The sequence below is a fragment of the Nyctereutes procyonoides genome, unplaced genomic scaffold (genome assembly GCF_905146905.1).
Source record: "Nyctereutes procyonoides isolate TBG_1078 unplaced genomic scaffold, NYPRO_anot_genome, whole genome shotgun sequence".
Taxonomy (NCBI): domain Eukaryota; kingdom Metazoa; phylum Chordata; class Mammalia; order Carnivora; family Canidae; genus Nyctereutes; species Nyctereutes procyonoides.
In genome coordinates, this window is record NW_026575128.1 from 23,954,748 (window position 1) to 23,981,691 (window position 26,944).

The window sequence follows — 26,944 nt, forward strand, 5'->3', positions numbered from 1 at the left end:
AAAGACAAATACCATATGATTTCACCTATACATGGACTTAAGAAACAAAACAAATGAGCAAAGAAAAAAAAAGAGAAGCAAACCAGGAAACACACTCTTAACTATAGAGAACAAACTGATGATTACTAGAGGGGAAGTGGGCGAGGGATGAGTTAAATAGGTGATGGGGGTGATCCTTGGTGGCTCAGCGGTTTAGCACCTGATTTTGGCCTAGGAAATGATCCCAGACCAGAGTCTCAGGATCGAGTCCCACATCGGGCTCCCTGCATGGAGCCTGCTTCTCCCTCTGCCTGTGTTTCTACCTCTCTCACTCTCTCTTTCTCTCTGTCTCTCATTAATAAGTAAATAAAATCTTTAAGAAAAAAAATAGGTGATGGGGGTTAAGGAGGATGCTCACTTGTGAGCATCAGGTGTTGTATGAAAGTGTGGAATCACTTTATTTTACACTTGAAACTAATATAAGACTGTATGTTAACTGGAATTTGAATAAAAACTTAAGAAAATTTAAAACACTATGGCAAATGGTATATAAAAAAGCACTAATTTAACTCAGTGATATTTTTTCTCTTTAGATTTTAATTAATTATTTTCTTTCACTTTATTTTTATATGTAAATGTATGCTATGTTTTTACACTGGAGATTAACTTATCCATTTTTTTGCGAATGAAAAATCATATGCTAAATGTAGACTATGTCTGATACAATTTTTCAAAGGCAGTTTTAAGGTAATATTAAACATAACATTTTTCTAAATGATGACAGAAGGGTTTTTTCTTAAGATAACTGTGCTTTAGAAAAATCTGTAAATTCTATTTACTGAACCAATTAATTTTCAGTTTCTGAAGATAAAAATCCTTCTTGAAATCCTTTTTCAGAGGAAGAAAGACATCATAAAACCTAAATTGCCCCTGAAAAATCATAAATGAATGATTCTCCCATTCATTATCAGTACATTATTAGTACATCATTGAGACTACTTGAGTTTTCAAAAAAAAAGCTAGCTAACATTTATTGTTAAAAATATTAATGTAAGCTATATTCTTGGAGATCCTCAAATTTATTCTTACCAGGCATGCAGATTTACTTATAATGACATTTGCAAATGTACACAATGTTTTGTACATATATACTACTTAAAATAATACAAACTTCACTTCCTTTTCATGCTTCAGAAATAATATGTACCCACAGAAAAAAATCCATTATTTAAATATGCCATTTATATTACTGAGATTTCTGTTAAATTGGTGAAGAAATTATTTCACAGCTATGCATCATTGTGGTGGCATTGTGAGGTGCCATTCCTTCAGCACTTTATATATTCTGTATAATGAGGGGAAAAATATAGGACCCTAAATTTCTTACCAATAAAAATTTCATCATAGGATGGTTTTAATGATATATTATAAATACTTATACAAAAAACATAACTGTAGAAATGGACAATAGTATTTAGATGATCTATCATATAGATATTTTTTAAAGAAAGGAAAATTATTCAAATGGATTTAGGTTATAATTAATGCAATCGCACTTTCATTTTTCTAGGTTGGGGGAAAACAATACCTTCATTCAAAGTCTTATTCTTAAAAAAAAAAAAAAGTCTTATTCTTGAATGTCTGAAGTAACACTAGATCCTACTACCATTTCACCTCTACTTAGACTGCTTTATATAAGTTTTATACTGGACTGAAAAATGATTTTATTACATAGCTTTTCAAGTAATACGTTTTAGATGTCTCTTTAACAATGGGCAGTGCTAAATTTATGTGTACTGTTAACCCCCTAATTAGATTGCCTAAGTTCACATATCCTGAAATTTGCATGATGTTTCTCACTCTACAAAAAGGTAAAAAATAAGCACAGTCTGAATTTCAGAAATGTAGGCAGTAGTATAAAAATATCCAACATCATGGTAGGACATGGCCAAGAGAGAATCTTTATTTCACAATATTATAAACTACACACATACACACACACATACACTTCACTTTTACCTATTGGGAATAAAGTTGATGAATCTTGCCTTCTGCACACCATCTTTCCTTTCTGTGATCTTTTTTCCTTTCAAGAAGTTTCTTTCAACAACTAGATTTTATACCCATTTAATCTTTCATATTTGGAAAATGTTTTCTTGAAAGGATATGATTAACTTATTTTATTTTATTTTTTTAATTTATGATACTCACAGAGAGAGAGAGAGAGAGAGAGAGAGAGAGAGGCAGAGACACAGGCAGAGGGAGAAGCAGGCTCCATGCACCGGGAGCCTGACGTGGGACTCGATCCCGGGTCTCCAGGATCGTGCCCTGGGCCAAAGGCAGGTGCTAAACCACTGCTCCACCCAGGGATCCCAACTTATTTTAATATATAAATAATGAATAAGATTTTTATCACCCCTTGCAGAAGAAAGGTATTTAATTTTTTATTTGAACCAGGGACAAATCCTTTTAAAACCAATTGATCTCTAATTGTGGAATTCTTTTAGGAATCTGTGGACACGTGAAGGTGGGATTTTGACAGAAATGGATTTACTCTTCTAATAAAAGTTGAATGCTATGCACAACACCATCCCAGGCAGCTGAGTGAAATTACATCACATAAGCAGTCATCTACAGTACTTAAATAGAGGGCTGGCCATAAAGCTTGTCACAATATACTGCCTGGTTGACTTAACATTTCTTTCATCTTGCTTTATGCTGTAACGTAATAGGTTCAGGGTCTAAATATAAGCAGCTATCTGAAGACAATACATTTTTTTCCCCACATAAATTCAGAGAATGAAAATAAAAGGAAAGCAAAAGACTAAATATATACTAAATATATGCTGTTTAGCCTATTAGAAGCAATTTGGTGATTAGACAACATCATGAGATACAGGAAGGAGACAGGAGAGAAAGAGATGCCATTGGAAGTTACCTTTTTAACATCTCACTGGTGTTTTAATGTGATTATGAACTTCACCTAGTTACCCAGCTAAAATTGACAACATTGGGTTCTGTGTGTTCACCATTAAACCTCACAGTGCTAAGTGAAAAGCAAACAGTGATATACATTTATGCATTGACTCTCTGTTGAAATAGATTAAATCTTACTACTTTAGATATACACCATGAACTCATGTTTATACTTCAATGTTATCTTAATCAATATTTTCTGAAAGCAGATAATCACAGAGAGAACTAAGATGTTCCAATACTAGACTATCAATCTCTTTTTATTGCTTAAAAATAACAAACCTTTAAAATTTTAGAATACTTTCTCTTATTTTCCAGAAGCTCCCTGGATAAAGTAGAAAAGAATAGCAATATCAAGAATCAACACTGTTGATAAAATGGGCCAATAAAATCATTTTTCTCAGTAACTAAAAAATATATTGCAACCCAAATCACACATTCATATGTAAAATGCTAAACCCTCAAGTTCCAAAAGTTATGGTGTAGCCCATAGGACATAGAGTATTTACATATTCTAATGAAGATTTTAGTCTTATTCATAGAGTCAATACATGGAGACAAATTTTGTACGAGGTATTAAAACTTTTTAAAATACCAAACAACACCTCAAATCAAGTTATACTTTTGTATTAATTACTGCAATATCTATTTATTTCAAAAAGATATCTATATGACAAACTATATAAGTAAGTGTCTCTAATGATCTGGTGTATACATCATTCAATTAGTCAATAGTTAAATTTAATGAAGAATCTAACTTACCGGTGGATCAGCCCCCTTAGAACCAGTCAGCCCTCCTGTTAGGGATTCGATATCCTGAAAAGGGGAGAGGTGTTGATTGTAAAATGCCACTCAACAGCATGGAGAATTTCCCAGTCCCATAGTGTCATATTTTCTTTAGCTACAAAGTTAGGGCACACAGCTACATTTGTTTTGTTTTGTTTTGTTTTGTTTTGTTTTGTTTTGTTTTGTTTTGTTTTCAGACAACCTTGCACACTGTAATGCTATATAAATGCCTTGTATCTAAAAATCTAGATATTTTCCCTAATCCTGCCAATCTGTAAAAAGAAAAAAATGTAAACAGACTAATGATTCTTGAAATATGCAAAAAAAATTGGCTCTAGATAGGAAAGCCGATGTTTTGTTCTCCAAGAAGTTGAAGTGAGGACACAACAGAAGAAAAAAAATTTTTTAATTGCAATTTAACATATTATTTGCGAAAATATAAATCCCACAGAAAATGTTTACTCTATAAAAATTTTAATTATCTATAGTCCACTCTATTACTACACATGAAAGATAAAACTATAAACAAATGTGGATAAAGTACTCTTTTACAAGGATTGATTTCTAATCTTGAATCAGTACCTACAGAAGATCATGCCTGAGTATGAAATTGTGAAAGGTATCAGAGATGGAGAAATGGGTGGTGAGTGACAAATTAGAGAGCACAACGTCCAACTTACGGGTACACATACAGCTTGACAAAAGCTGTCTGCTCAAAGGCTGCTGGAGGAGTTTGGGGGCTACGCTGAAGAGTTATACTAACTGATAAAAAGTTTCTTTCTTGTGACTCTAGTCACTTATTTGTTTGCATCTTTTTGAAAGGATAGGGATGAGGAATCTGGGAAATACAACTGAAGCAAGAAATCAGAGATGAAAGATATCCCAGTCAAGATTGAAGGAAGAGAAAATTAAATGCCTATGATCAAAGAAACAGCCAATACCTTTCTATCATTAAGATCTATGCTACAAATTCATTTGGGACGATTAAGTTTCATTGTTTCCCTGGTATCTCAAAAATGGGGAATCTTAACAAAAATACGGGGCTGAAATGAGCATGTGAAGGCAACATTAGAGAGAGGACAGTAGAGAAGGAAGGAATGATGTGATGAAAGTTTCCATGGGAAGAAGCTGACTTTGAACAAGTACTCAATGGGTGATGAATTTCTATATGCATATTTTACCAAAGACCATAAATGATAAGGCAACCACAAGGAATGCTTGCCAAGAAAATTGTTAAGTTGTCTTCACTGGCACATATCATACATAACAATTTCCCCTATTCAGCATCCCTTTGAGGAACTTCTTCCTCTCCCTCATTCTGTCTCCAGAGGAGGCTTATAAAAATTGCTTCAAATGAGACAGAAGTCTTATGGAAAATTAAGGTAATACGGATTTGAAAAGATATAATGGAATCAAGTCCAAGTCCTTGATTCTATCATCTGAACAACATCTGAAATCGACCTTCTCCCCACCTGCAACTAACTTTAAGATACATTTTTGTTCTCAAAAACAGAAATATTCTAATTAATATGACTGCATTGTTAAGTTTATTTGTAAAAGGCTCTGCTTCTCCATCTTGTTGAGATTCTTTAATTTAGCACTATTCACACCATCAACAATCAAATCACCTAAATTGTTGATCTAACATGTTCTTTAGCATTCCTATTAAATCATCTAAGCAATCTTATGTCCTTATGTAATAAAAATAAAGCATGAAACATTTATAAACTGACAAACTTTTTTTAATCCAAAGATAAAGTATAATTTTTAAACCTGTTTTAGAATTTCATGGAATGAACTGACAAAATTAGGTAGTAAAGTGGCTTAAAATACTAGATCAACAGAAAATAAATATAGTCATTGCACTGTTTGAAAATACATCCATTATAACCATGACAAAAACCAAATTTCTATTTACATGAAGTGATTTCCAAGTACATTTAAATTGAAAGGAAATGATATTAAATACATTTTGAGTTAAAAACTTGCTTTTCTAAATAGAAAGGCATATAAAATACATTAAAGAGAAACAATTCTGATGTCATTATCAGAGAGATAACTGAGAAATTGATTCAGATTAAAAGCACATTAGCCATTTTTAATGCATTGTCGTATTTTTAAAAGTTGTATCATGAAGATTTCTTACTATCATAGATACGAAGATTTCTTGCTAATTTAGATAAATTGAACCAATTCTCAAATTCTTAAAGTTTTAAGCCTTTCATGAGTTATCATCTTGAGAAAAATAAAACAAGCAAAATTTAGAAGATGAATGCAAAAGACATTGATATTCATGATTTTTAAATGTTGAATTACAGCAAACTAGCAACTACAGCTCTAAAAAGAATACAGATATACATTTTTTTAAAGATTTTTATTTATTTATTCATAAGAGACACACAGAGAGAGAGAGAGAGAGAGAGAGAGAGAGAGAGAGAGGCAGCGACACAGGCAGAGGGAGAAGCAGACTCCATGCAGGAAGCCCAACGTGGGACTCGATCCCGGGTCTCCAGGATCAGGCCCTGGGCTGAAGGTGGTGCTAAACCGCTGAGCCACCCAGGCTGCCCCAGATTTACATTCATATCTTGATTATTAATTTAAATGAAAAATGATTTTTGAGCTTATGTGCTATTTTAAGTTGAAAAACAGTGTCCTACTTGGACACATGCCCAAATTAAACATGGCTTATCTATCACTTGATGCAAAAATGAACTTTTCAGGTATGACTAATGAGCATAAATGTGCATGAATGCATTTATGTTGTAAAATTTATAGGTGAAATAAATAAATCTTTTGAGGAACACTGAACATTAAAAGTCAGTCGATTTTTTGATAGAGTATGTTGTCTGCAAAATATAACTGAAATCCTTAACAAATCCATCAATTTGTTATTGAGATATCTTTTCATATAGATAACAAAATATACCAAAATGCAAAAACATTGATTTCCTAGAGAGTTTTTTAACTTACTATTATAATACCGTTTGATTAAGACATTTAAAACAGATATTTATTTATTTATTTATTTATTTATTTATTTATTTATTTATTTATTTATTTATATCATTCATGAGAGACACAGAAAGAGAGGCAGAGACATAGGTAGAGGGAGGAGAAGCAGACTCCTTGCAGGGAGCCCGATGCGGACCCTATCCTGGGACCAGATCCCAGGACCCCGGGACCACACCTGGAGCCGAAGACAGACTCTCAACCACTAACCCACCCTGGCATCCCCAGCCTAACTCTTGATGGAATGTTCCATCAGCCTCTTGAGAACAGAACAAGGCAGGCAGTCTTAGAAAGAGCTTCCATATAGCTGCTTCTCACTTACCTCTCTGGTGCACCAATGAGGCATGGAACTTTCCACCTTACTCTTTCCCACCATAGATCCATCTGCAGGCAGTAAAACTGCTTAGGTGCACTGAGGAGGAATTGGCTTCTTCCCAGTTGCCTCCCCCTTCTTTTGTCTGTCATCTGGTCCATCCAACTTAATGGTGTCTGTGGGACTTAGGGACCTGGCCAGGACTAGAGTGAGGCAACTGGTGATACATCTAGGGTATACAATATAAGGAGGCATTCATTCTGAGGGTCATACAAGTGCTGACCCTGCATGGGCTGGATCCTGACAATGAGTGCCCCCTTAAATTTTGTCCCTTAGACACCCTATTTTTAGAGCCCTATCAGAACAGGGTTGGCATTTGTATGATCCTAGGAATGAGTGACTTCAAACTGTGTGCCCTAAGCACCCTGCTGGTCTCTCCTAGTCCTAACCTTTCTAGGAACATGGAAGGCTGACACAATGGTGATTTTATTTATGCTGTGTATGTAATACATTCTTTAAATCCATCTGACTCATTTCCCAGTTGAATTTGTAAAAGTACGCCAAGTCAACTTAGTACCTGAGCATCAGCATGTGGGCTTGCTGCTGCTCAGGTACTACTGCTGCTTGCCACTAGCATTACATAGGCTCCATTATATGTGTTGCCATCATCTACACAGAACAAAATTAACTAGGGTCCTTTAAAAAAAAAGATTCTATCCATTTATTTGAGAGAAAGAGAGTGAGTGCGAGAGCTCGAGCAGGGTGAGAGGGAGAGGGAGAAGCAGACTCCCCACTGAGCAGGGAGCCCAACGCAGGGCCTGATCCCAGGACCCCAGGATCATGACCTGAGCCAAAGGCAGGTGCTTAACTGACTGAGCTACCCAGGCTCCAGGATTCTTAACTATATTAACAACTTAATTTCTTAAAAAAAAAAAAATTCAGGTAATGAAAGTTTCACTTGTTCTCCAAGGTGTCAAATACCCAGGTGAGGTTAGCCAGTCCTTGACACAAGCTATGCAAATGCAGCCTCTTCTAATGTAGGAAAGCTCTGCTCCTTGGTAAGGCCAAGGCTGGCTCATGAATCAGAAGTCTCCAGCCTTGGGACGGTTGAGCTGCAGGTGCAGCGATTAGTGTCAGAGCTCTAAGTAGGGTGAAATTTGAGGGCAGCCAAGACCTTGGGTATTACATTAGGAGAGATTTAAAATAAACTCCACATTTTTGTAGCACTGGTGCTATTGGTTGACCATCTGTACCCTCTCCCCATGATCCCTTGCTCTAAGAGTTGACACAATTTTTCCCTTGACAGACACTTCCAGGATTGGAGATTAGGGATTAATCATGTGGTTTTCAATGCAAGTCACAAGTTTGATGTTTAAGTCCTGCTTCCCCCACATGGAAGTGGGGAAGAAAAAAAGGATATTGGCATTGAAGTCTCCCTCGGAGCTATTGCCGTATCCTTATTTTTATACCTAAAGAGCAGGATCATCCAGTTGATGATCAAGGAAAAGATGTTAAAATAGCTTGGATATCAAATACATTAAAAAATGAAGAAAATAAAATTCTAAGTAGTCCATTGAATCTAACATTGCACATGCCATAATACCCAGAACATCCTAAAACCTGATAGTTACATTTAAAGTTAATATCAAGTTTTACACTTCCAAAAAGTCACTTTATATTATAAAAATACTTAAAACATTACAGTGTTGTTATTAGCTACCGATATTTTAAAATTTAGTTTATACATATTTAAAGTTTGGGAATATTTTAGAAATTCTTTGGGAGAAAGTGATTCAATTTTAATATAGAGTACATTTTAGTGTATTAATCTATCAAAAATGGATCAGTATAGTGAAATCAATCAAAAATAGATATCAACCATTTTGACTGGATGATTATATTTAAAATTTGCTCCACAGTATTTAAAAACATTTGAGGGATGCCTGAGTGGCTCAGTGCTTAAGCTCTGCTTTCCTGGAGTTCAGGGATCGAGTCCCACTTCAGGCTCCCTGCATGGAGCCTGCTTTTCCCTCTGCCTGTGTCTCTGCCTCTCTCTCTCTCTCTCTCTCTCTCTCTCTCTCTCTCTCTTCGTGTCTCTCATGAATAAATAAATAAAATCTAAAAAAATAAAATAAAAACATTTGATAAGGTTTTTATGTTTGTGGAGTTTATAAAATTCATATATTCAAAATACTAATATTAAGCATTTCTCTCCCATCCTTTTACAGGATGGGTCAAATTCCTCAAATTGTCTCTCATCTCCTACTCTCTCTTTTGCAGAGAGAGAGCTCACATGCAGCTTTTGTCCCCACTGTGTCACTACAATCTTCTTGTCAAAGTTGCCAATGATACCCAATTGGCTGAATCAATTGTCAATGTTCCATCATCATTGTCCTTGATCTCTAAGGCACATTTGACAAAGTTGACCACTCCATCTTCCTTCCAATACTTTTTTTCATGGTTCCCATTTAGTTTCACCCTCTATATCATTTTATTTGGTAGCATGGCTTTAAATATCACGTATGCTGATGAATTTTGAAATTTAATCTTCAAGTTCAACTTCTCTGAGCTCCACACTGCCCACTCTGATCTCCACTTAGATGTATTATGGCCATCTAAAATTTCATAATGCGAAATCAAACTTGATTTCCACCTCAATCCCTCCCACAAATTAAGTTCCTGTCCCACTACTCTCCATCTTGACATCACCATTCACCCAGCTTCTCAGGTCTAAATGCATCAGCAAATCCTGCCAATTCTATCTTTAAAATATGACTTGAATTTGACTATTCCTTACTGCATACATACCTAAAATCCTAATCCCTTAGACCATATCAATGAACTCTCTCCCTTGGACTAAAAAAATAGCTCATGTCCCTCCATCTGTCATTGTCTCCCTTCCCCCAAATATTCTCTACATAGCAGATGGAACTATAGATTCTTGCCCAGATCCAAGCCACCTGGTGCTTTAATCTTAAAATAAAACACAAACTTACTACCATGTCTTGCAATGCCTTCTAGTGATCTGGCTTTGGTCATCCCTCTGATATCATCCTTTTTCCATCATCCCACTCTCTCACACCACTCAGGCAAATTGATCCCAATGCTGTTACAGAACCAGTTCAAGTATGATTCCTATTGCAGGGTCTGCTTTGCATATGTTTTTCATGCTGCTTTGAATGCTCAATCCCTAGATATCCTCAATTCTTCAGTTTCCTAAGATACTTCTTAGTTTAAGTATCAAAATCTCAGACAGACTTCCCCTGTCTCAATCAGCGAAAAACTCCACCTAGAAACAAATGGCAAACTCAAACACATAAAAGAGTAGTTAATAAAAGGATACTTTATAGAGGTATGGATGGTTCTGGGGATCCAGAGGAAATGGTGAAGCCCTGGGACTAGTAACAGCTGGAAGTCTTAACCAACCCTAAATCCAAAGAAGTAAGATAAAAGAACAATGTTGCCAAGAGTCAAAGGATGAACACCTCCCATCAACCTCTAGAACAGCTTGCCACACAGTAGGAACCCAATAAATACTTCCTGAATGGATGAATGACTCAATAAAGCACATAATATCATTTCTATACATAAAAGCTGAGGCTCAGAGTATATAAACAATGAAGAATTTCTCATTTTTTATATGACTATATCACTTTGAAAGGAGGCTCAAGGCAATAGTGTTTGCACAACCCATCTTTACAGAATGCCTGAATGAACAAATTAATGAATGATTTGCCCAAGATCAAACAGCTGGTAAATTCTGGAAAGAAGCTTTGAATCCCAAGTGTTATAACCCCAAACACCACGTACATTTTTTTCCATTATCCATCACTGATGAGATGTCCTCCTAAAGGAGAAGGCACTCAATTCTGTATTATCTTATCTTAGAGCAATAAATTTCTATATTCTCAGGGTTTCTAGTTCATAAGAGAGAAAATATACAAAATGATTTAATAGGCAATAAACAATACATTAAATTTATCTTCTGGTTAAATACTGTCAATACTTCAAATTAAAGACCTGATGCCTTAATCATTATACAGTGAATGCCTGAAAACTTTATCTATCCTATGTGCTTAGCAATAATAAATAGTTCAAATACAATGAACTACGAGTCAATAATGTTTTTATGTAGCATCTCATAATGTGTAGGTTCACAGCACTGGGAACGAGAAGAAGAAATTTCCTCAAAAAATCATTCAGTTTTTCACACAATGCTTAATGGAAAGAATCTTCCATCACAGAACAGCATCTCCTTGAGGCAAGCATCCAAATAATAAAGCTGAGTTTGTTAATGAGGTATCTTTCTCCTCTACCAGACTTAAGCTGTTAGTGTTTCCTTGGCAACTTTACAAGGTAAATTTCCTGGGAGGCAGAGAAGAAGCAGGGAACACACACAACCAATTTTATAAATCTTTCCTATGGAAGCCAGAAAGAGCCCTATTTAGTCATTCTTTAAATTTTTTTTTCAAATGGAAAATATCTACACTTTTACTTTGAGTACAGTCCAGTCCAAATCTGAATTTTCCGTGAGCCACACAATTAATTCTTTCATGAAACAATAACTGACTTAGGCACTGTGCTGAACACGGAGAGCATGATGATGAATAAGTCAAGGTCACAGCTTTCAAAGAGTCCAGAGTCTAGTAGGAAGTCAGAATGACAAAGACAATTTAGTCAGTATATGTATACTGTGCACATAATAAGCACAAGGCATCGTACAGAATCAGGTGAATGGAATCTACAGGCTATGACATGCTCTCTGATGTCAAGGATCTTTTCAGTCTAAGAATATGTCAATCGAAGGGTAAAAGGAGATCTTTCAATCTAGCAACATGAGGAAGAATTCTGAGAAACAAGGTGTTAAAATTATACTTTATAGGTGTTGTAGGAATAGATTTTATAGGGTGACAATAAGTTTGAGTATTTCATGTTGCCAGATTTGTTTTTGAATGCATGTTGGGTTAAGTTTGTCCCGAGACCTGGGCTGGGTAAAAATATAATTAACACTAATTTAAGCATTAAGTATACCAGACACAGTATAAAGAGCCCTATTGCCTGGTTAAACAGCATCCTAACTCTTTTAGCTGTTGTTTCCATTATTTTTAAGATGGAAGAGAGTCTTTTGTAGTTTATACGATTGAACAGAATCATACACCTAATAAGTGTTCAAATCTAGAAAAGCTGACTCCAAAGGCAATCATTTCTACTAATTATGTACTCTTAAATAAGTGGAGTTGTGGGAAAAAATGGAGACAACTTCTTGGCATGACACAGGGTGACTTGGGAGAAAACATATTTTATTCAACATTTGTTGAAAGAATGAATGGCATTGTAAGCAGAGTTTTCCTGAGTGAAGTGGACTGTTTCTTATGGGAAAAAGAATATCCTTGTTTGCCCTACAAATATGAAAGTGAATGCCATTGAATTTAGCAAAAAAGTTAAATTCCAAAGACTTTTGCCATATATTTTTTATTTCAAAATACTGCCTCAAACTCACACCTAAACAGGAAATATAATATGTTTCAAAGACACAGCTGTGCCAGTGTTGCATGGAACAGGGCTTTCTGAAGAAGGTTTCAGAGAGATTTAAGGGTACGCCTTTTCCATGAAGTGCCTTCTTTGAAACGCTTTCCTTTATGAATTTTTTTTTGTGTATTGCTTCTTCCTTGTCTATTCCCTTCCATATGGCTGAGGTGATAAAGTCAACCTCTTGCTGAATTCTGACTCAGTCTCTTTTGGCCCCTCTTTGCCAACTTTTACACATTAATGTATCCTTGTCATCTCAAACTCAGTATGTCCAAATCAGACATCATCATCTCCTCTCTTGCTCTCTCATGACTATAGCCAGCTGCCTCCCATCCAGTTTCTTCCTCCAATGCTTATCTTGTTGGTACTTCCAATAAACAGTCCGGTGCCCAATCTGGATTTCTGAAGGTCAATAAAGTCCTCCTTCACCCTGGTAACCATATACCAAGCCAGTTAATTTTTCCTTATAATCTATCTGTTCAGTTCAACCTATTACCTACTTTTAATAACTACTACATTCAATACCTTAGTTCAAAATCTCATTTTAGGGGATCCCTGGGTGACTCAGTGGTTTAGCGCCTGCCTTTGGCTCAGGGCGTGATCCCGGAGTCCTGGGATCAAGTTCTGTGTCGGGCTCCCGGCATGGAGCCTTCTTCCTCTGCCTGTGTCTCTGCCTCTCTCTCTCTCTGTCTCTCATGAATAAATAAATAAAAATCTTAAAAAAACATCTCATTTTACCCACCCCCACCCCCCGCCACTCATGCTGGTTTTTTTTTTTTCCAAAACAGTGTGTGTGTGTGTGTGTTTTTTTTTTTTTCAGTTTTTTCTACTCTCACACTTCTTATATAATCTTGTCTCCTGAAAAGTGGTTCTCAAAGAGTGGTCTGGGGACCAACAGCATCAGTGTCACCTGGGAACTTAGAAATGCATTTTCTCAAGGCTCCTGGATGGCTAAGTCAGTTAAATGTCTGACTCTTGATTTTGGCTCATGTCATAATCTCAGGGTCATGAGATTGAACCCTGCCTTGGGCTCTATGTCCAGCATGCCAAGATTCTCTCTCTCTCTCTCCCTCTCCCCCACCCCCACACGGGTAGGTTCCTCTCTACAAAAGAGAGAGAGAGAGAAATGCATTTTCTTACACTTTACTGCAGTTTTGCCAAATCAGAAACTCTGTTTAACAAGCCCCCAAGTGAGTCTGATGCAAACTAAAGTTTGGGAAACACTACTCTAGAATGATGTGTTTCAATGCAGATGTGTATAGGTTATTCCCATACTCAAATTCTTAATAAAGTCTCTTCTTAGGAAAAAATATATTAAATGTATTTATGCATGAGGTCTTTCATTATATCATTCTGGACTACTTTTTTGTTTTTTCATTTTACCTTTCAACACTTCCTCAAAAGAACCCTTATACTCTTGTCATAATGAACCTCATACTTCCTTTTTTGGGTCAAGTATTTCTTGCTTCTGTACCACAGATCCTTCTGCCTAGAAAGCCATCTTCCCCCTGGATAAATTTTACCCTTTGGGGTCCACCACAGACATCACCTCCTCTCAGTAGACTTTACTGAGTCCCTCAAGCTACACTATTGGTTCAGCTGTTATTCCCAGCATCTTGCACTCTATCTCAACTTTACTACATCATTTTATAATTGTCACTTTACTCATGTGAAAAATAAATGAAGGTCAAGTCAGCTCAGTACTGTACTTATTATTATCTCTGTATCCTCAGAAGCTACCACAAAGAAAACCAATAAATGTTGAAGGAAGCAGATAAATTTATGTTGAATTTAGCTTCCTATGAACTCCTCCTGCAAAGAGAGGATGAGCTGATTTCTTGACTGTGCTGGGAACCACTTTGAAATGTGCATTATCCTATACTAACAGCTTTTCATTTTCATTATATATTTGTTTCACTAGTGTAAAGCAACCATTGAGAAGCTGATTATCTTTGAATTTACTGCAGAAATGGAACTTCTGGATGGCATGACTGATGATCGGATATTTTTGTTAACACAAGAGAGATACTATTCCAGGAGACCTTGCTTGAGAGATGGTCAACAGCCCTTCAATTCTACCTCAAGTCTGCAAAATCCAACACACATGGCAGAAGAAATACCTTAGTGATCAAGAGAACAGGTTTAAGCCTATGTTCACTGCTTACCAGCTGTGTGAACTTGGGCAAAATGCCTGATCTTTCTCATGTAAAATATTCAACCTATCTTGGGAGGATTTTGGAAAACTAACTATGATAGTTCATGGAAAGTTACTTATTGATAACTAATACTAGTTACTACTATACATGAAATAATGCATTCACACAGATTAGATTATAAATGAGTAAAATAAAAATAGGCTATTTATACAGACTACATAATGATATATGTTGAAACATATGGATTAGAATACACGTGGATAAGACCCAGATATAGATTAATTGTAGGTATAAATCTCCATTAAATTTCTAGAATGTAAAAAAAAAATAAAAAAAATTTCTAGAATGTATTCCCTGAAATGCAAAAGATATATTTTACCTAAATTCTATATTTTACCTCTTCAATCCACCCTATAATTTTCCATGCATTTTTACAGTTTGGGTTATTAGAAATTTTTCACATTATTTTTAAATATGTAATTTTTATTCTTCTTACTAAAATTTGAGCAATCTTTTTGCTAGAGAATTATTTACCACATAACATCAATACCATGAACCTATACACATTTTATTCCTCTTTCAGTGTGTGCTATCTGACACATATTTATGCACCATGGTGGGCAGGTTTTAGCCTGTTCAAAATGTGATATTATAACTGAGAGAAAAGATCCAACAGTTAAAATAGGATATTAACGTTATATGCCAAGGTACTCCTAATTTATGGGAGCTTTATCTATCAGCCAATGTTGGTTAAGAGTCAGACACTCAACTACTGTGATCGCAGTTAACAATTAAACCTCCACTTATACTTACTCTTCCCCTATCTGACACAAAACACAAGTAAATAGCTAAGGAGAAAATACAGTATCTTACCCTTTTTAAGTATCAGGTTTTATTTTTAACTCAGTAAATAATAGCTTAAAACATTTAGGGGGTCAAAAATAACTGGAGATTATCCTATCTGAGGTGATTTTTTTAGAGGAAAAAATAAAATACATCTGTCCTTCCAACTAATATCTGCAATTCTGTTGACTACACTAAAGTACCGTAAGGCCATTTATCATTTTGATTTATAAATAACTGTAAGAAAGAATTGCTTATAAACTGAAAACAAAACCAGAGCAAATAATTTATTAAAAATATATATGTATATTAAATGGATATTCCTAATAAATATTTATCTAACTATATGTCTCTGTTACTAGAGTCTAGGCATTAAGTCAATTAGCACTAATAATTTTCAAGGTAATCATGAGAAACTGACAAGAGAGCAGATAAAATATTTTCAAATTAAGTTTATAGTTTCAGAGAATTATGGCATGGGATTTTTAGCTAAATATTATGTATTTAGTCCCCATACCTTAATTTTGGAAATAACAGCCATGGAGGAATCAGATAGATAAGGAAAGATGAGAACTTGAAAACACACATATCAGTAGCACTACCTAAAATCAGATATGCAAAATTTTCAGAACAAAGTTTAATCTGATTCTAAAGAATACGCAGACAAATTCTCTTTTTGCATTGCTACTTACTTTGGGAAAAAAAATTCATTCACCAATTTCTAAATCACAAGAAGAAAATTTCAAATTCATTTCCTATTTCTTCTATTTTTGAAGTAATGAATGATAACTAGAATGGTAACCCGAAATAGCAATAGGACATACAACTTCTCTATTTTTCTTCTGGCCAGCTCCATTTCAATTGATGCTAGCAAAATTCTGACATGAATCAATGTTTACAATATCAATATCACATTCTCAAAATACTATTAGGTAAAAAGAAATGAAACTGAAATGAGAGCATGAAATGTACTGATGTTATGTTACTAAATTGATATTATAAAATAATGCAAGAGTCTTCTAATCTGGAGATTCAGAGTCAATAACAGAATGCTCTATAGACAGTATATGCTCTATAGACAGACGTTTTCTTCTATTCATTTGATCAGATTCATTCATTCATTCATTCATTCAAAAAAAAAAAAAAAACAAACAAACCCAAAGCCAAGTTTTAAGTTTGTAATATGCTTTGATTTACAATGATTAATTCAGAATATTTTATATTCATATCTTTCTTTTCCTTCATATTTCTGGAAGATATTTTTCATTATTAATTATTCTTCCAAAATGTAACTGAGAGCATTCAACTGAGTCACACAGGCAGGTAAGAATTCTCTCTTGAGATTAGTGCAGTAACAAAGTATGAATATTTTTCTTGCTTACAGCTACCCAGACAGAAAATTCAGACAGTCCTCATTTTGCATGGCACAGTGTTAACTGAAACTGGTGAATTTAAGAACCAAATCCCAACTTGGCATGGCTCTGTGGTAACTCAGCTATCACGTAAAGCAAGGACAAAGCTCCCTGGTTCTGACATGTACTGGTTTCAGTACAATCCAATACATGTAGACTAAGGACAGCCTATAGCTACATTTTAATGGTAGATCAGTCTTTATTTCTTTGCCTCCAGCATCCCCAAAACTGGACTGAATCCCGAATGCATCGCACAGTAGCTATATATAACCCAATGTTAAAATTGGAAATGTTATCAATTTTAGCTTGGCCCAAAGGCCAAGAACAATGTTATGGTGACAAGTATCCCCACATCCTCAGTCAAGGAGCTATACCAAGTCATGATAAAATACTGTAAAAAGAAAAAGTTTCTGCCAAAATTGATGGGCATCTTCTCTTAATGGGGACATAATTGGAAGTATATATGGAAAAAATCTTTCTATATATATTTTATTAAAATAAGAACATTTAACATAGGATCTATCCTTCAAAATTCTTTAGTACATAATACGGTATGATTAACTTATAATCATGGGTTGTACAAGTCCTTATTTATTTTGCATGACTGAAACTTTATACCTATTGATTAGCAACTCCCCATTTCCCCCCTCTCCACAGCCCCTGGAAACCACTACTCTCTGCTTCTATGACTTCATTACAGATATCTCATATAAGTGGAATTATGCAGAATTTGTCCTTCTGTGACTGGCTTATTTCACTAATCATAATATTCTCAAGCTTCATCCATATTGTTGCATTTGGGAGGATTTCCTTTTTTTTTTTTTTTTAGTTGTATAACATTCCAGATATATATGGAATATATATATATGTATATATATATGCACATGCATAAACATATGTCATATTTTAGTTTTTCAAAGATTTATTTACTTGAGAGAGAGAGTACACACGTGGTAGGGAGGGGCAGAGGGAAACAGAGTCTCAAGCAGCCTCCCCACTGAGCGGGGAGCCCCTTGCAGCGCTGGATCTCACAACCTGAGATCATGATCTGAGCTGAAACCAAGTCAGATGCTTAACCAACTGTGCCACCCAGGTGCCTTTTATGTCATATTTTCTTTATCAATTTATCTATTTAAGATTTTTCTACATCTTGGGATGCCTGGGTGGCTCAGCGGTTGAGCATCTATCTGCCTTTGGCTCAGGGTGTGATCCCGGGGTCCTGGGATGGAGTCCCACATCCAGCTGCCCTGTAAGGAGCCTGCTTCTCTCTTTGCCTGTGTTTCTGCTTCTCTCTGTGCGTCTCTCATGAATAAATAAATAAAATCTTAAAAAAAAATTTCTACATCTCAGCTACTGTGAATAGTTCTACATTGAACATGGGATCTTCTCAAGATCCTAATTTTAAATCTTATGTATAAATACCCAGAAGTGAGACTGCTAGATCATATGATAGTTCTGTTTTTAATTTTTTGAGGAACTTCTGTACTGTTTTCCATAGTAATTGAACCATGTTGCACTCCTATCACTTGTGTACAAGGGCTTCAATTTTTCCACATCTTTATCAACATTTGTTATCTTCTTCATATATAGTGCATGTCTTTGCTTTTCAGGATGTCCAGCAACTTCAGACATGGGCACCAAAGCTCATCCTTATTTTTTTTAAAATTTTTTATTTTTTAATTTTTTTTTTTATGATAGTCACACACACAGAGAGAGAGAGAGGCAGAGACATAGGCAGAGGGAGAAGCAGGCTCCATGCACCGGGAGCCCGACGTGGGATTCGATCCCGGGTCTCCAGGATCGCGCCCTGGGCCAAAGGCAGGCGCCAAACCGCTGCGCCACCCAGGGATCCCCAGCTCATCCTTATTTATTACTTCCTAGCCCCAAAACATATACACACATAACCCCAGAGACCGTATTTGGCCTATCCAGGAGAGAATACATCCTGAAAGGCAGTTGACCCAAGAGGACTTCCTAGAAGGGTTAAGCAAGCAGGCCTGGGGATGGCTCAGTGGAATTTCAGAGAATAAGAAGTATATTAATTTCTTATTGCTGTTGTAACAAATTAGTACAATTTAGTGGCTTAAAACACATTTATTCTCTTACAATTCTGGAAGTCAGAAGTCTAAAACTCAAGGTGTTGGCAGGGCCGTGTTTCTTCTGGAGACTTCAGGAGAGAACTAGTTCCTTGCTTTTTCCAGGGTCTAGAGGCCATTTGCATTCCTTGCCCCCTTTCCAACTTCAAAGAGCATCATTCCAACATCTCCTTTTCTGACTTTCTTGCCTCCCTCTTATAACGCCCTTTATGATTACATTGAACTCATCCAAATATTTCAGAACGGTCTCCCCAACTCAAGATCATAAACATATCAGCAAAGTCCTTTTTACCATATAAGGTAACATATTCACAGGCTTGGGGAATGAAGATGTGGATATCTTTGGGGGATTGTTATTCACCCTACCTTAAGGTGATATTAAACATATAGGCTAGAGTAGGCTTGACCTCAATTGTAGGAACTGTTAAGGATATCTCACATTCAAAACAAATAGAACTTTCTTGACCAGCCCAGCCAGGAATGACCTCTTCATCCACTGAACTTTTTTTTTTAAAGATTTATTTATTTATTTATTCAGAGAGAGCAAGAGAGAGGCAGAGACACAGGCAGAGGGAGAAGCAGGCTCCATGCAGGAAGCCCGATGTGGGACTCGATCCCGTGTCTCCAGGATCACACCCCGGGCTGCAGGTGGCGCTAAACCGCTGCACCACCAGGGCTTCCCTGAACTTCTATTATACCTACTTTCATGTATAAATTGTCATACATACTACCATTTCTTTCCATATAAATTCTAACTCCCTTAGCAGAGATTTATCTACACCTTTTTTGTGTTATATAAGCTCTTGATAAATATGTCAACTCAAAAATCCCAAAGCAGTGGAATGATGCTCAGAGTAGGCAGTTGCCTGTGTAGTGGAAGCAAGGCCTTCTCACAGCCTCTAACAGAAAGGATTTCCTTTTAGATCCTATTATACGTAATTTTTCTATTCTAAGGCATTGAAATAAGGCATGATTATAAGATAACTCATGATTGGAATTAGTCACTAACACTAAATGAATCATTCCAACATATTCTAACCCATCTTAAGCAGCTCCAGTACAAACTCACTGGGCAAAGGTACATTAAATTACTCATTCTTCTATTGTTCACATTGCATTTGCTAAATCTGTTGCACAGAAAATAAGATTACATCAACAATTACCTATTGATGGATAACGGCTCAAAGCAAATTTTAATCAGTCATGGGGAAGAGACAAATCATTTGAGGCCAGAAGAGAGAATTCTGTAAGGAAGAAAGTGATCACAAAGGGAAAGAGAAGAAAAGATATATTTTCCTTCTTTTACAATATGGCTTAATAGTCTTTGGGAACTGTGATAGGAGGACTCTAAAATGGCTTTCAATGATTTCATGTTCTGGAATCCATGCCCTGTGTAATCCCCTCCCCTTGAATGGGAGCTAGACCTAGTGAAAATACGGTAGAAGTGATCACTTCTGAGATTAGGTTTTGAAAAAACTGTGACAACCCTCTCTCTTTCTCTCTCAGAACCCTCTAGAGGAAGTTGCCACATTGTGAGCATCCCTATGGGGAGGTCCATGTGACAAGAAACAAACACCTCAGGCCAACAACCAGCTGGGAAGTGAAGCTTGCCAGGTTCCTGTAAGTGAACTTAGGAGCGGTTCCTCTCTTACTGGAGCCTGAAATATCTGCAGGCCAGGCTGATGCTTTGATTCCAGCTTTAGGGAAGACCTTGGGGCAGAGGACCCACCTACACTGAACCAAACCCCTACCCACAGACACTGTGAGGTAATAAATGCTGTTGTTTTAAGCCAGTAAGTTTTGAGATTTACAAAACTGTGTAACTGTTTACACAGTTGAGAGCTAACATAGCAACTAAACTCAAAATTCATACATTTCTAATCAATCACTCAGTTTTGTATATTCACCATGTAAAGGCTCATTATAAAATAAAAATATTTCACAGGATTAAGCTTTTTATATCAATAAATCCATAAAAGTTGTTTTTCTTCTTCTATTTTTTATGCATCTGTACAACTCGATTTCTAAAAGCAAAGCAATGTTCAGGAGAAAAAAAACATTAAGTGATCAATTGATTGCCTGCATTATTGATAATTAGGAGTATGAATCATAAAGAAGTATGCATAACTCACAATATGCCTTCTTCCCTACACATTTCCATTGTCTTGGCCACTTCTGAATACTTAAGGATCCTTAAATTTCTAAGAAAAGCATTTTTTGTGTTGATTACTACAAGGTTGAGTTTTGATACCTCAAAGCTTTATAACTATCAGTTATGATAGGAAATCTTAAAAAGAAAAAGCTGTATCTTTTCAATTATGTATGAATGATTTAGTCAAATTGATATAGCAGAATGTTTTAAAAGCACTGTGATTTTTAGCTACTGAATATACCATCAGAGCAGATGACTCATACTTTATTTTTAACCTGAGATATTTTACAACAGAGATTAAAAATACTCCTCATTCAATGTCTGACCACATAATAAAAATATGAACATATCTATCCAATTCATTTCTACCTAGTGCTTTAGTAATAAATTAGGCACTTTAAAAATATCCTTTTGAAGAAGCATGATAAAGTATAAAAGACATTAAAATTCCATGTAAAGAATTCTCCTTTATGTGAGCATTTAGAAATGATCCAGCCTCACTCGCGTGCACACACACACACCAGCTAAAACATTTTTAAAAATGTTTTCCTAAAAAAACCTTATCTTTCTGCTCAAATGATCACCATACACGTCAATTGATTTCTGCTTCTTCTAAATGGTTTTGCATTTTATATTCCCAACTCTAGTTTCCTTAGGCAACTCCTTGACCTCATTCCTAATTCCCAGGGTTGTTATATAATTGCCTGAACAAGCAGGATCCCCCAAAATGAGAGACAAATTTATCCAGAATTTTGCAATCAGAAAATAGACTGAGAAGCTCATTTAATTTCAACATATTGTGGTTCTGTGTCATGTGGTTGGGTGTTAGTGTTAACATGTAGGGCTGAATAATGTAGTTAGGGATATGAGCTTTAGAGCCACAATACCTGGGATTGAATCTGATCAGATGTGTACCCTTGGGTTAGTTACTTAACATCCTGTGCTTCTGTGCCTCACATAAAAACTTATATGATAATAGTACCTGTCATACATGGTTGTTGAGAGGGTAAATGACCGCACATAGCTAATGAAAATAAGGGTTAGCTGGTAGTAGCAGAAGTAGCAAAAGTACCTGCAATAGTAGTTGTTGCAATATTGTTTTTACGTGTTTTGTTTCGAGTTTTGAACTACATATTAATAGAGTAATACAGTCTGGCACTTCAATTTTACCAGGTATGTGGCCTATAGGTTCTCCATCTCATCGAATCATGGAGGTGTGGTGACAAAATTCATCAGGAGACACTGTGTCTGAATGAAGAGTAAGGAAAAAAGACCAAAATATTTAAATATTTATATATTTAAGCCTTAAATATTGACTTATAATATCATGAAACAACCAGGCTTCTTTTATGAAGCAGAGGTATTAAGCCAAGGTTAATAGATCTTACAATATTTTTACAGGTTTAATGAGACCTATAATTAAGCAGGGTCTCTTCAAGTTTCCTTGTATATCATGGCTTCAGCTAAACTTTTGTTCAAAAACACATCACTGCATTTTCATTTCTTTAAAGTTTACTTTTGAATGAGCAATTTCTCAAGCCATATCATGAATTCTTTTCTCAGAAAAGGAACTAAAAATGTTTTGGACACTTTTTTGAAAATAGGCAATATAAAGTTACCTATTAAAATAGGATCCAATTAGTCTTGACCTATTTGATATCCTGCTATGTTTTTCTTCACTAGATGAAAAGACATTCTTTTATCCTTAAACCACATATACTTAAAAGGAAGTAAAGTTCTACCTTTTAGTTTGATTTTTTTTCCTTTGAGAAACAAGATAACTTTTGCATGTAAAAGATTTTAATCTTAAATCTGGGCTTATTGTGAATCTAGAATATTTTTTGTTGTTGTTGAAATGAATCACAGACAGATATTACCTAATGAGAAAAGTGGCAAGCTTACACAGAAAATGTAGACTGTCCCTTGAATTTCTAAATTTTATTTAATCAATATGTTTTAATTGTGTGATTAATTAAATATAGAAAGGAAGACAATCTTTGCTTTCATTTGGGAGGTCTTATCAGAAAGTGACATTCAAAGTAAGATAATTTCTCAATAAATCATTTTTAAAACCTTAAGGCTAGTCTGAGTCACTAAATGCTATGCTATGGTAGGTTACAAAAAAATTATGCTAAAATATTTAAAAACTGATTTACAAAATACAGTTATTTACACTAGTTACAATTCCTTTCTCTTGCAACAATTCTCAGCTCAGACTAGGGAGATATATTTAATCGGTTTAAAGAAGGAAGGGAAAAGAAAAGCAGATAAATAAGTTGCATTTATAATTATGAAGAGTTTTAAGGCCACTTCAACTGAAAAATCTATACATAATTACATCACTCTACTGGATTTAGATATACGTTATTCAGAAGAGGATAATTTACACTTTTAGGTAATAACATTAACCTAGAAACTGCAAAAGAACATGGATATGATAAATGAAAATCAATCAGTAGAAAAACTTACAAAACGTTACAAATGCTCTCAAATTGATTGTCTCCCTTGCTATTAAGCACATTTCCCCAAGGTTTTGTTTTTGTTCACTGCTTGATTTACAGGTATCTGGATCAGTGTCTACATATGATAGGCACTCAATAAATACAACTGAAAGACTGGATGAATATACTATTTTAACTCAAATCAAGCTAGAATGATCAATCAAGGTAGTCTTTGAAATTACTTTTTAAGCAAAGTTATATATAGTGTTTAGAATTTGAAATATACAATACTATAACCAATGTGATAAGAATAATCCTATTCAGGTAAATTTGTTTAGCAACATTTTTAAATAAGCCATATTTATAGATATATATGTATAGACACATATTTTCACATATACATGTAGACTTATACATACCCACATATATATAGAAACTCTTTTACATGCACATACATACACACATTTATATATATATAGTATATATATATATATATATATATATATATATACAGACATATATAAATACTTTTACACACACACACACATACACTGTTAGTGGAAGCGGACTCATTCCTTTTCTTCTTTAGAGTAATGGCTTTGAGTAGACTGGATGTAAGCTATCTGTTGCCTGTTCTGTGATAATTACCATATATTATAATATATGCATTTGAGCACAAGGTACTTTATTATAAATATTGAGAAAGCTAAGATATTTGCTAAGCATGAATAAGTTTGAAAACAGATTTATTTCCTGTAACTCAGAAAACCCTTAGATCAAATATTCTACTACTAAAGGATATACAAAATCAGATGATAGTTCTACTATAAAACAACAGAAATAAAAAACAACAAAAGAAATACTTCAAAAATAAAATATTAAAAAAATAAAATAAAAAATAAAAAAACAAAAAACAAAAATAAAATATTATAGGATTTAAGAAATTAGAAGAAATCACTAAGGATGATATATGGAAGGGGATCCCTGGGTGGCTCAGTGGTTTAGCGCCTGCCTTTGGCCCAGGGCGAGATCCTGGAGTCCCGGGATCAAATCCCATATCGGGGTCCTGGCATGGAGCCTGCTTCTCCCTCCTCCTGTGTCTCTGCCTCTCTTTCTCTCTCTATGTCTATCATAAATAATAAATAAATAAATATTAAAAAAGGATGATATATGGAATACAAACCTTTTCTAATGGGCAAATTATCCATATCCTCAAATATTAATACAGCAGGATCAATTTCATTTGTATTTGATTTGTGTCAATAGTAGCTTAAATATTTGACAAAGTTGAACAACCCCTACTCTAGTATACATTATATAAAAAAAATTTAAATATAATAATACATAACATTATTTAAATTTAAAGAAAATAATAAATAAATTTTTAATGATTTTAAGATTATGTAAACACTACTTTTTAAAGAAATATTTCCTTCTTGTTTTAGAGTTTTTTTCCACAATGTTTATCATAAATATTTTATGTATCAAAAATTGTGTAGTGGTGAAATTACTTTGTTCATACTAGTCATGTAAGCACTTGTTCAGAATATCTACACTTAAAAATTATGAAAAACTCCCTAAAACAAAAGTTAGCTTCTCCCTTGATCATGTAATCAAAATGAAAGAAGAAGCAAATTATTGGATTCTAAGATGATTACATAATGATAAAAGTTTACCTTTGGTGTATTTTACAAAATAAAATAAATTAGTTACTGTATCTTTTTATAAAAAAAAATATATATTTATTTGGGGGGTTGCAGAAAGAGAGGAAGAGAGAGTCCCAAGCAGACTCCAACCTGAGCAATAGAGCCCAACACGGGGCTCCATTGCACCACCATGAGATCTTGACCTGAGGTGAAACCAAGAGTCAGATGCTCAATCAACTGCACCACCCAGGCACCCCAATTATTTTATCTTAATATATATTTCTTAGCTCTGAATCATCTCCAGGTATCTCTGTCTCTCCTTCCTGTTTAGTCCATCTTCTAGGAGAAGCAGTATACCTTCCCCTCTCTTTATCTTCACTTATCATTCGATTCCAACTTGTTTCTGCTTCCACAATTCTATTGAATCTTATCTTGCCAAAGGCACAATGATCTTTATGCATAGCTAAATAAAATTCTTATTAGGTGTCCATACTACCATAACATGGTTGAATCTTTACCACTTGAAATTTTAACCCAGGAAACTTGCTTCCATGAAAATCCTGAACTTTCTCCTAGTTCTAACCCCAATGGCCACCTCTCAGGTTTGTTCATGCATGTCTCTTTATCTGAAACTGGTATGCCTCAAAGTTAAACCCTTGACCCATCTGTCTTCTTACTCTGTGATTCCCCTGGAGGATCTCATCCATTTATAGGGTACTCACTACTGTGTCGACTGATGATTCCTGAATTTTATCTGTCCTGTTGTTTTTTATCACAGAGAAACCCCAAATATAATGCATCCAAAATGACATCTTCATCTTTTCTTTTCAACTGACCCTCATACCTTCATTAATAATACTACCATTCATTACTCAGATAAGACTTTTTAGAATCCCTGGATGATTCTTTTCTCTATCACATTACCCAGACCTTCTAATTTTAGGTCTTAAGAAGTCTCAAATTCTGTACACATGTGGAAAGAAGATAAAAATGCAGATTCCACACCTCATCTACAAGTTTCTGATTCAGTGGATTTAGGGATGAAAATCTGCATTTCGAGCAAAGGATGTTTGTTTTTGTAGTATGTTTGTTTTTGCAGTATGGATAGACTATGGGTAAGGAGTCACCAAAGAATAAATTAGATAATATTGGTATTAGGCATGTGGACATCCCCTTTGTTGTGAAATTAGTCCTATAACATTTGGAAACACATTGGTTTGAAAAATAGTTGGGGGGGGCAAGAATGTACAAACTTAGAGGTACCATTATTTTCATTCTATCTGGTCTTTTCTTAAGCTAAAAAAACATACCTTTCTTCTTTTTTTCAAGTTTTTTTGTTATATTTTATGCTTAAAGAAGATTTTATCCTTTATTAAAAACACGACAACATGTCCAAAATGGAGTTGTTTATGCTACCCCCCATGTCACCAAACCAAGACTTCTCCCATAAATGGAATCTTACTAAAACCAATCATAAATCTCCTAATTAGCACTAGTTAGGTAATCTTCATGATAAACCCCTAGAATCCCCTAAAAGGAAAGTAACTTTGAAATAATGAACTCACTTTTTTTTTTTTGCCTAGTATAACTTCTTTATTGCTACTCT

General features: G+C 35.0%; 1 protein-coding gene across 2 annotated transcripts in view; it reads right to left on the reverse strand.

Moving 5' to 3' along the window:
- The window catches only part of PPFIA2 (PTPRF interacting protein alpha 2), a 465,700-nt gene that overhangs the window by 383,323 nt on the left and 55,433 nt on the right, over positions 1-26,944 (reverse strand). For both annotated transcript variants that reach the window (XM_055341560.1, XM_055341561.1), the window contains exon 2: positions 3,718-3,771. In XM_055341560.1, coding sequence (XP_055197535.1) covers positions 3,718-3,771 — 54 coding nt within the window. The remainder of the gene's footprint in view (positions 1-3,717; positions 3,772-26,944) is intronic.